The sequence below is a fragment of the Notolabrus celidotus genome, chromosome 1, assembly GCF_009762535.1.
Source record: "Notolabrus celidotus isolate fNotCel1 chromosome 1, fNotCel1.pri, whole genome shotgun sequence".
NCBI lineage: Eukaryota > Metazoa > Chordata > Actinopteri > Labriformes > Labridae > Notolabrus > Notolabrus celidotus.
The window spans coordinates 28,829,529-28,841,648 of NC_048272.1; the positions used below are offsets into that span (position 1 = coordinate 28,829,529).

The 12,120-nt window shown below is 38.0% G+C and overlaps 1 protein-coding gene and 1 long non-coding RNA gene across 2 annotated transcripts; one reads left to right on the forward strand and one right to left on the reverse strand.

The window, feature by feature from the left end:
- Positions 1-1,883: 1,883 nt before the first annotated feature.
- Positions 1,884-2,851, forward strand: LOC117813668. Its single transcript, XR_004631429.1, has 3 exons — positions 1,884-1,973; positions 2,113-2,492; positions 2,594-2,851. It is a non-coding gene; the product is annotated as an uncharacterized LOC117813668 (long non-coding RNA).
- Positions 2,852-3,090: 239 nt separating this feature from the next.
- Positions 3,091-11,723, reverse strand: setmar (SET domain and mariner transposase fusion gene). Its single transcript, XM_034691000.1, has 2 exons — positions 11,655-11,723; positions 3,091-5,132 (listed from the first exon to the last, which is right to left on the reverse strand). Exons 1-2 carry the CDS (start codon positions 11,721-11,723, stop codon positions 4,335-4,337), a joined length of 867 nt encoding a protein of 288 aa, XP_034546891.1. The 3' UTR covers positions 3,091-4,334.
- Positions 11,724-12,120: the final 397 nt, after the last annotated feature.

A 12,120-nucleotide genomic window follows, 5' to 3' on the forward strand; every position in this document is an offset into this window, starting at 1 on the left:
TGTATGTATGTATGTATGTATGTATGTATGCTTAAATATGTAATGTAAATTATGGAGAAAGAGTCAAGCAAGCTTCTTCAAATAAAGATTTAAGAACAAACAGCTCATATGTTTTGACAGATTTTAGTCAGATGATGAGGAAGCTTCAATGTTTTCTGGCAACCTAGCAACATAATTAGCTATAGACATCTGCTTTAAGACATGCTGTATGATTTGGTGATATCTCAATACAACAATACAAAAAGCCCAGGAACCCATGAGTAAAAGAGAATAGACAGATGTGATTTTTAGAAATAAAGTGTTCCATACATTCAGTGAGTTCATTATTTAAATGTTTTTTTTTTTTGTTACAGCTATCTATGGGCTGCAGGATTCAAGTTAAGGACATCTGGATCATCAAAAATAAGTTCCATTTTTGAACAAATAGACTTCCATTTCCATGCTTTTGAACTGATCCCTCAGCCTGAAATAGTGTCTTGCTCATTCATCGATGTAATGCATGGCTTGGATAAGCAAAATATGTTTCTTTGTTTGTTTCATTTAGGTGTAATTTTTGGGGGCCTAAATCTAAGCCACAATTAGCAATGTTAGTATACAATTGTATTCCTCTTCCTCCATGTTTCCATTTTCAGATGACTTTGGGATAATGATGTACACAATGTGTTATAAGTGAAGAAAATAAACTCATTATAAGCAGCGGAGAAGGCATTTTTGCAGTTGTTAAAATGCAGATTTTGTAACCACATGACAGAGCATGGCAAGCCGTTTCAGGTCTAGTGGTATGCTAATCTATAGGTTTCATTGTAACCACTGAATGTATAAAGAATGGACAACATGGCTACGTTTCCACCCATTGTGAGCTTTGAAGACCAAAGAACGCCCCCTGTGCAATATAGCTAAGGCGTGCACTAAAGCAACCTAATTGGAAGAGCTGTGGGACTGATGTCCACCCTTTCTGCTAACCAAAACAAAAATTAAACTTACCATTAAGATCCCCCAGGTCAGAACAGTCCACAGCAGAACAGATTATTGTGTTGATTTGAAGCAGGCGCTTATGGCACTGTAGGGTTAAATGACTCTTATATTGGTATTTGCTATGTTTCTCTTACTGTTCTTCATTTGCTCTGCTAATCTAAATATATGCTAATCTATTACAGGATGATTCAGTAGCATGCCTTTCTCAATAGAGCTGAAATCATCTTCTTTAAATGAAGTAACTGATTAAAACTAAACTTCTTGGACATAAATCAGCATAATAGGAACTAACCAAAATGACAGGAAGTTTGACCTCTGTTCCACCTGTTAACATGAGGTATGGAGTTTATAACCTATACTGCAGCCAATCAGCAGAGGGAGCTCTAAATCTTGAGGCTTCATGGTCAGTGAACATTTATGGCATGGATTTTATAATACAGTCTATGATTGTAACCATGGATCTCTGAGAGAAGAGACTGTCTTTCTGTTCAGATAGATGTGGATTACGTAGCTGAGCAGAGAAATCGTCTCGATACGGTAGACAGCTGAGCAGTAAAACTGTAGAGAAAATGCTGGAATAATGATAATGAAATAATACAGGCACACAGATGTAAAAACCTAAAAGTTTGGGATATATTCAGGGTCTGATTAATCCTTTTCCAGTCTTCAAAACTGCACGTTACATTAGGTGCCTGCTTCCATATGAGTGAGGGGAGTCTGTCCCATCACTTGTAGCTGTTGATCCCTCCACCTTGATCAAGGCTGCTCCATTAAGCTGTGGGCGTGACTTCAAATGAAGCAGTGCACTCCGAGTGGAAGTGGGGAGGGACATGTTTGAGAAAGGGCTGTGGACTGCAGGGATCAGATGGCCAATCTACTGACAGAAGATGACCTGCTCCACTACTGACTCAAGACACCTGTGACATAATTAAATTTGGTGACAACATAATAAGGAATAACTCAATAAGTAGCAAAGACTCAATCTTGGGTCCGCCAAGGTAAGCCAATGGGAAGTTTCATTTATTTCCTTCTGAGAAGTTTTCTGAAATTCAAAATACGGGGCTAGTTGTCACCCACAAAACAACATAATTCCCAGGAACTTAAATTAAGTAACACTCGACATGTTTGTTTTGTAAGGTTGGGAGGAGGGGTTCACCTCATGTGATTAACTGGTGGTTGCTAGGTGACAGTCCTGCAAAGGAGCCACTCATTTTCAGCCCAGCACTTCAACCAGCAGGATTTGAGGACAGCCTTCCTGATCCTCCGAACCAAATACTGCTGTCCACATCATCTCCTGTACGCTGGTTGCCATAGGGATTCCAGGGACATCTGACTCAAGGATGACATGAGTCATACGTTTAAAAAGAAATATATTTTTCTTCTGCTTGTAGTAGATTTGTTGAATGGACAGTGGAGTCTCGTTTATTACAATGGCACAACAAAGAGGATCTCAAATCAAGAGGGCTCAAGGCTTCTCCTTGTCCTGTGAATAAAATCGGATTCATTTGTTTGCAAAGGTAAAATACCAGACCACAGCATGCATGGTTTAGCTGATGGTGGAGAGGGAAGCCTTGACCCAGAACTTTTTTATACATTTCTCCGTTTTATGTTTCCGTAGGTTTGAGCAACGCCTGGATTTTTTTCTCTCTACATTATCGCTGTCCTACTTTTCTCCAAGGTCACAGCTACAGCAGACGTACAGCAGTGTCACTCCCCATGGCTGTATAATTTTTCATATAAAATACACTATCATAGTACCTGTCATGAAACTCCAAATGTTGCAAAGCAGTTCTGACTGTTCTTACTCTTAGACTCAAGGAACATCACAACCATGACCTTGATTTGGTCCACTCTTGTAGGATCATATTACTGCTTTATTTTTGTAACTACTCTTAATTGCTGTTTGATTTGTTTATAGCAATTTGATTTTGTGAGAAAATAAATATATGTATATTTTTATGTTGTTTTGCACATATTGAGATGAAAAACTGATACCTCTCCGATGTGCACTGTATGTATGTTTAACACATAGCTACGGGTTAGCAAAGGATAGCATAAAAACAAAGTTAGGCAACTTCAATCTTTATTATAAAAACTACGCTTTCGAACACCTCGTCCACTTATTAGAAAGTTTTTATTCTATTTAACGAGTTCACAACATTTATTAACAACATAAAGTAGTATAACATCAGTGACTAAAGTCTTACTCTGGGTTTTATGAAAATAAACAGATGCAACATCTGCTTCTCATCTGGGTGACACAGAAACCAGGCAACTTGAAGGTGGTCTCCAATCAACAGAGGGCTTACATCTTCCCCCACCATTTAGTCTCTCTCAGCCCCCGTGTGGCTGTAGAACGGGTCCTATTTCTAGATGAAAAACGGTCTCCATCCTAATTAACCCAGATGTGGATATTAATAAGATGAAAGCAGGTCTAGACTAGAAAGGGGTCAGATTGAAAAGAGAAGGTCCTGATTTCAGAATGGTCACACTAAACTGGGACACCTTCACTCCTCCTCTGACAGGGGAATAAAGTCTGTTTCTATATAAAAAAAATACCCCCTGGCCCTTTTTAATTGGTCCCACCTCTCCTGAGGTTTGAGTGCGATGAGAAAATGAAGATCTCTAGTGGGTGATGCATGAAGACGGAAAAAAAGGGAAGTGGATGGAAACACATGACAGCTATAACTTTATTAGAATTCTGATTTTTTTTTACTGATTTGACTTCAAACTGTTAAGGGCATATAGATCAATTTTCTGCCTGTTTGGTTATCTAAGTAACCTTTGAACACTGTTTCTCTCATCTCTGTCACTGTAAATGATGCCTCTGCTCCTGAAATTCATGAGTCATATGGTAACTGGAATCCCTTTGTCGGGACAAGATGACAGCTGCAGAATGTTAATCACGCAACAAGCATCCTCTGACAGATCAAATGTATTGTTCAAAGAAAACAGAATTCTCAACAACTTTGCTCCATTAAAAAATACAACAACAACCTGTTCCTCCTGCCTTGAGGTGTAGCTTTTACTGTAACATCCTTAATCGAGCGGGAAACAACTGAAGGTCAGGTGACCACAGGAAGAGCAACACAGGAAACAATGAAGGGCAAAAATGTGACTCATCCAGCTGATTGTGTTTATGGACCAGTCAACATGTTCTAATGTCTTGTTCCAACAAGGTGTTAAGTTAACCAAGATTTCAGAAGGACTAAAAATAGACCAAGACATAACAATGGAGACCTTTCAAAATAAATCTGGAAAGACACTAGGCTTGACAGAAATTGTTCCTCCATTATTCAGAAATACAATAGTCTCTTGACATTCAGATAAAAACATGTACCAATCCAATTAAGATTCTTTCAGCTGAGAATAGATAAATCCAGTGGAAGGAACTGCGTACAGTTGTTGGCACCACAGTGACACCTTTTTCTTTGACTTCCATCTATCCTGTTGGCCTGCACTGCTTTAGCACTGTGTGTGGAAGGCACCTCTACAGGTTGTTGGTTAGTGTATCCTCCTGAGTAGTCAAACGTCAGTTCCTCTAGTACATTAATGTCCCGGCCAGCAAAAAGTGCAAGTCTAGGTACCACAGAGTGCACACGGACTGGCTGCATGAAAAGGTTAGGCTGGCAAGAGTGGTTGAGAAAGCGACCTACATTTCCCACCATTGCTGGGTCCACAAACGTCTCAGTGATGGAGCCTGTACCAGCATGCTCCCTTACTGCGATAATGTAGTTGTTTTCTTCTGACCTCTGGGAAAGCTGTCTACGTCTGGCCTCCTCAAAGCTTATCACCTCTCCTGCATACTCACAAACGAAAGTCCCATTTGGAATTGCCTCTATAGTCCGTACTCCCCAGCCCATGTTCTCTGTGCAGTACACTTCTAACCCGAGCCTTAACCCCCTCTGAACCACCCGGTTAGAGCATGCATCACTGCAGCTGCAAAGGGCATTACACTCAAACACAGGTGAGCAGTAGCCGGAGTCTGTGCTGCTTAGGCTCAGAAGTGAGCCCCTGCTGTCATACGCCTGTCCATGTGTCTGCAGACAGGAGCAGCTCTCAGTGAAGCAGGAGCGGGCGAGGCAGGAACATCCTGGAAGGGTGACTTCACTGGGATCAAAAGTGCATCCTGGTCCTTGAATATTGTCCGGAGAATACTAGTGAAAGAAAATCAAAACAAAACTCTTAAACCAAATTACAACAAATATGTTTAGCAATGAGCTAAAGTACCAAGCCATTTCTCAATTGTGAGGTTTTGCTGAGAGTCCTATTCACAAGAGCTTTCAGCAGCCAGCTTGTGCTATTTTGAAGCTTCAGGCATCAATATTTGAATGATGTCCAATATTTGACAGGGGTAGTTTATCTTACTGTAAGTTATCATATCTTACATTGTTGATGATTGATTCCAACCTCCACCATGTCTCTTTTTTGTGTTTGCATTTATCTGTTTGTTTTATATCTGTCTGAGAAAATTCTAATAAAAAAAGTTAGAAACAAAACAAAACACAGTTCAAAGAGCTGCTGTTTTTCCTTTAGTGTAGTTAAACCAACTGTTACCCTGTTTTATGTTTCTAATGATTTCCTTACTTTCACTGCTGTTATCACTGTAATTAAAACCCAAGACAAACAAACAAAAAAAAAAAAACAGGTGAAAAAAGGTATGTCAATTCAGGTCTGAGGCTCCACTGGCTGAATACACTAAAAGGAAACTACGTGCCATTGTTCTGTTAAAAGTCTTTAATAATGGCCTGAGCATTTACTCCTGAGAAAGATTGATAATAACCATCTGTTGTATCTATTCCTAGTTTGTAATTGAGGACGTGTTTTTTTACAAGCAGTGCAACCACACACCTATATCCTAACTCCTTTAAAATCTATTCCTGTATAGTTTCACCAAGTTCAGCAATTTTGACCTACAATCCTTTTTTTATTATCATGCATAACAGGCACCGACAGCAACATGTGCAAAAAAGTGTTTACTAGAGCAGCTCTAGTTTAACAGAGGCAGTACATTTTTGACATCCTGTGCTGCTCACTGTCTGAAGCTGTTATATGTTATGGTGTGCTGCCATCTGCCTGTTAAATACATGTTATCATTGTAACAGTTTAGGACTACCAGGTTTAACAAGCAAGATGTTTCATTAAAGCTTCAGTCAGGCATTATTGATTCCATAAATAAAGTGCATCTCAATAAACTACCTATATATACTATCTGATGTTTCTCCAATCACACATCAGCTTAGCTATTTGTAGTGGTGCATTTCTTGAATGAATTTTTTTTTTTGCATACCATTTCCCTCATAGTTGCTGTGCCATGCATGAAAATAAAAAACAAAGCACACTTAATACCTTCAAACGTGTATTTGAGCAAGCAGTGTGTCTGTGAGTTATACATGATAGCAGACGTATCACAATATCACTACAACTCATGTCTTACAACTTTGTTTTGGATATTTAATGGGTATTAAATGGACCAGGCTGATCAGTCAGCCAGCCAACACGTGTTAATTGTGGTGAGAGAAATCAGAAGGCGTGGCTTTGTGTTGCTGTTATGATTGTGATAGTCATGATGATGGTGGCATTGCTGATATTGTTGATGATAATGACAGAATATTTGCACTGCCTGTTTCAGTGGCACTTACTTACAATGATTACTCCTGTCCAGGTCCCTGCTTGTGTGTATTTACTCTCAGCTTTGAACAAAAGCATCATTTTACAAGTGTAATGACATGAAAACAAATCTACAATCAAACTTTGGTTGTAGATATGGCCACTTGAGACTGTCCTCAAAAACTACTCAGTCTGTTGGGTCCAGCAGAGTTAAACAAACCGTCCAGTTGATTATCTTTTCAAGATAATAAAATTTAGCTTTTAACTTGTGCATATTTAGGATTATGGCCACATTTAGTGGCAGATGGGGGCTTTGTATCACCTCAGCTTATTCAGTCACTTGACCTCTTGGTCCTGTTTGTGCTATTGGTGTCATGTGTTGATCTTAATTTTGTTTTTTCATTTTCATTTTCATCGTGTTTACTCTGTTCTAATTTATCATGTCTTTCCAGAGTTAGTTTACTTCCTGCCCTTGGAGTGATTCTCTCCTTTTTTTGATTAACCTGATTACTTCCACCTGTGTCCTTTGTTCCATACCTGTGTAATTAATCTGTGTATTTAGTTGCTCTGTTTCCCCTGTCCTGTGTTGGATCATTGTATGTCTCTTGTGTTCCCTGTGTTTTATTTGGATTTAATTATTAGATGTTTTTATTAAGTTTATTTGTACCTTTTGTTCTTTCATTATTAAATCTTTATTTTCTGCACATGGGTCCTCCTCAGTTTTTCTCCAATGTGACAATTGGTACCTTTCATGAAAATAAACTAAAGACAACAAGGGCTGTGTAAAGATAGTAATTTTGCATCAATCACCATATGGAGATACATTAACTGGATTTAAAATATCCCTTATAGTTCCATCAATTTCATGTGATCACAGAGATCATAAACCAAATTTAATCATATCTATCTATCTATCTATCTATCTATCTATCTATCTATCTATCTATCTATCTATCTATCTATCTAGTTCTTATTTAATTCTTCAAAAGTTTAAGAGCAAAGCTTCCACTTGAAAAATATTCGGACTCCAAATTGGCTCCATCTAGCAGTCTGTTTTAGTTTGTAATGTATTACTTCATGTGAACAGCTGTTCACATACACACATTTTAATTTATTCGAGGTCAACTAAGCTCTTGAACAATAGTCACACCACATTTAAAATGGACATTACATGCACCTCATAAAACATCAGTAAGCATCATTCACCCTTCTAGCACAATTCAAAAATACATATTAATGATTGGAGACTGAAGAGATGCATGTTTTGTTAAATTTGTTAAAAATAAGTGTGACGACATTGTTATGAACTGTTAGGTTTCCCAGAATCAAAGTACGTTACGTCACCTCAAAGTCAGGCAGGCTGGTTGAAATCCCCTCGATAGAAACATGAACGTTTTCAAGCCCGTTGCTCAAATCCACAGCTCATGTTTTCACCTCTTCATGTCGTGTGTTTGAAGGTTTTGAACTACCGCATTGTGCAGATCAGCTGGGACAAAAACTCCAATCTGAAAGCTGCAACTCCGGTGTGTTCTTAGAGGCGGGCTCCCCTAGCGATACATTGTATTATTACTGCACTCTACTTATTAACCATTAGTTATTGACCATCATGTCAATATGGGGTTTACTCGGGACAAAGGAGGAGTCTTGAAAAAATGTCCAATTTATTTGACGCAATATTTCCCTCAATCTCCTGTTATTGATGGTCCCCCTTTCTTGATAAACAGTGCTTTTAAACCCCTTTCAGACTGCTGCGATAGACTAAAATATTACCTGCAAATGGAAAAAAATGTAGTAAAATAGTTTAGAAATGTTCTGGTATTTATTTATAACTATTTTCTGGTATCAATGCAATTCTTTTAATGAAATAATCAACTTTGTCCCCTGTTTGTAAGCTGCTGTAACAAAAGAATTTCCCCAATGGGGGACAACTAAAGTATATGCTTATCTTATATAACAATAACAATAAGAAAATACAATCCTGAACTAATAACAAAAAAAGGTTAATTTAAATAAATAAAAATGTAATTCAAAACAAACAAGAAACAAAACGTAATAATAATAATAATAATAATAATAATTATTATATTATTATTATTATATTATTATTATTATGATATTTTTTATTATTATTGTTATTCATATAATTATTCATATTATTATTCATATATTATTATCATTACTATGATTATTATTATTTTTTTTAGGATTTGTATTTTATTTGATTTTTTTTTTTTACAATAACAATACACATATACACACACATACACACAAGCCCAACATCCAAATACAACCAAACAGTTTGGGTACAGCAACACACACAGAAATACACATGGCCTTGTAGGAATGTCGAAAGAAGTATCATTCCTGTGTTTGTACATTCTGGCACGTCTGGATGCACACAACCAAACAGCACAAAGAAGACAAAAAACAAAAACAAAACAAAACAAACAAAAAAAAAAAACAAAAAAACAAAAAACAAAACTACAACCAACAAACACAGACACAGAGGCATGACTAAAACAACACTCTAAAATAATTAAACAGAAAACAAACAAACATGTAATTGTAGTTCAGTTTGAATTAGAGTACTATGCAGCCACAGAGTCTCGGAATAACAGTTTTTAATGTCAGCAACACAGAATAATAAGCTGCTGCCTCGTGGCCCTTTCCAAATTTTTTTTGTATTCTGTGCCAGAAGTCAACTTTAGGGGGAGCTAAGGAGGTCGAGCTAAAGGTTTATTCAGCAGATGTCTCAACTGTAGATAACACCAAAACTGATTTTATGGGATATCATATTGTTGTTTAATATTTTCAAATGATCTCAGTGCTCCTTTATCTTAGAGGTCGCCAAGCACCCTGGTCCCTTTTTGATACCACAGTGCCCAAAAGAAGGGTACCTTGTCTATAAGAAGCTTAGGATTGAACCAAATTCTAGCATGAGAATGGAGATAGGGGTTAATATTCAGACTCTGTGTGACCCTTCTCCAGACCCATTGTAGGTGTGAGATCACTGGGTGCCCATTAACCTCAGAAGGTAGCTGAGCTGTTACAAGGTATGTGGAGAGAGTAGGCTACATAAAGCACTCTCCAAAGTAAACCATGGCGGAGCTCTCTCAGGAGGTAGAAACCAGTGGGCCATGTGTTTGAGGCTAAAAGCAAGGTGGTAAAGCTGGAGGTTAGGGACCTCCAGCCCGCCACGATCAACCGGCCTCTGTAGTGTCCATAATTTAATTTTCGGGCGTTTCTTATTCAAAGAAAAGTGTTACAGACATTGTCAAATTGCTTAAAGTATGTCTGTGAAATTTTAACTGGGGAGGCTTGAAGCAAGTAATTAAATTTAGGGGCACAGGTCATTTTTATTATATTGGCCCTACCCCATAGAGAGAGAAACAGTGGGGCCCACTGCTCTGTGTCAATTCGTAGGTTTGCTAACAAAGGTTCAAAATTACACTTAACAAAATCGGACAGCCTTGGGGGGAATATAATCCCAAGGTATGTCAAGCCTTTCCGAGGCCAAGTAAAGTTGCACAATTGGGAGAGGGATTTAGGGCAGAATGCTGTCAAGGGAAGAGCCTCTCATTTGGACCAATTCACCTTATAACCAGATTTTTTTGAAAAGTTATCGACTGTTTTAAGTAAGGATGGCAAGGATATTTCTGGTTCAGTGACAAACAAGAGGATATCATCCGCGTATAGCATCAGTTTATGGGATGTTTGGCCTGATTGGATGCCTCTGAAATCCGGGTCCTGCCGAATGGCCTCCGCCAATGGCTCAAGGGCAAGGGCAAAAAGAAGTGGAGATTACTATTCTGATTTTTAAAATAATTATAACTCTAATAATCACAATAACAACAATAATGCAAAAAGCAAACAAATTAATTATTAAATCTATACACGTACACAAATGTATACACACATACATATCTATGAAAAATGAAAAACAATTGTGATAATGTGTATATTACATGAGGAAATAGATTCCAACAGGTAGGAAAAATTTACATTGAAAAATAAAAAAATTTAAAATTGTGTTACTAATAAAATGGGGGGTGGGTCTGCTTGGTCACATCTCATATGTTACAGTGAGCAGGTCATCTCAAATTCCAACAACCAAAGTGATCAAATTAAAACAGGACTGGGCTGGGCCAAGAACAGGGCAGCACAAGGTAAGCTTTCATTCGGGAATCACTGGAAAGATAATTTTCTTTGCATGATCCAGGAAGGGGTCCCACATCTTTTTAAACCTCTCAGAAGCTCCTTTCTGTATATCTGATCTTTTCAAGTTTCAGGTTATTAATACCTTCCTTAATCCATAGAATGTGGGAGGGTGGGGCTGATGATTTCCACCTCAATAATATGAGGTGTCTCGCCAATAATGTTACAAAGCTATCAAATCAGCTGAAGTTTAGATAGAGGTAAAAGAGATATACCAAACAGAGCAGTGATGGCATTAGGCTCTATACGTATCCCTGTTATCTTTGTCAAGGTATCAAATATTTCAGTCTAGTATTGAAGTAGTTGTTCAAAGAAGCGCAGGACCAGAACATATGCACAGGATTTGCAGGATCAATTCAATTCTGATTGGTAATATATTTTATTACTTCCTAAAAATGATATATTTTTTCACTTTTTCTTGCTGGAAAGTCTAAACTGTCTGTTGAACTCATGTGTTGTCAGGCAACAGCTGAGAGAAGATAAGTAGTTTTTTTTTGTTGTATTTCTCTTTTTTCAGAAAACAATATTCTGTTTCCATATATATTGACTTTCCTTTGCGTTATAATGTTGTGATGAGTAATTCTTACGGGCGCTATTTATCTGTAGGTTTTTGAGGCAAATGGGGTAAAGGTTGAGGCATAAAATAAATAAAACTCTTACGTTGTCACAAGTGGTCAAAAAAGGGTAAAGACCAAAACCATTTTGTATCAGACCAATATCTTTAATTCTGCTATTTTTTTAAAAAAGAGCATTGATATGGGTACTATATTGGTTTGCTTATGGAGCCATGTCTTGCACATTAGCATGGCTTTTCAATTTCTAACTCTGGAGATTAATGCCTGGCTAAAACTAACCTTGATGATAGGCTTTGTCTCAGAGTAGATCCTGAACGACTCTATACTGCTGTCACTTGGTACCAACATCACTGAGTCTGCCCACCAATTTACAAGGTATCCGTGTAGGACCCAAAGCTCTGTTGTGGGTTAAATTGAAACCCATTGTTGTCTCTCTTCCTGCCGGCCATGCCCCCCTTATCAAGCAACTCAGTGCACCTGGGCACAGAGCTGCAGCTCATCTGCAATCAGAGATTGCCAGATGATTAAACAAGGTAAGTGGCTGCTTAAGGCCTCACCACCACCAGGGGGCCCCAAACAGCAGGTTCAATCTACTCCCACTGCCACATTCACGTGCAGTACAATTATACGCAGACGAAGTGCATTGGGATCTGCTGCTTTGCACTGCTGCTGTACGTTTTTATCAGGCTACTGATAATGCTGCCTAATAACCCTCAGCCTATAACTCTATCCACCAATTTTTGTC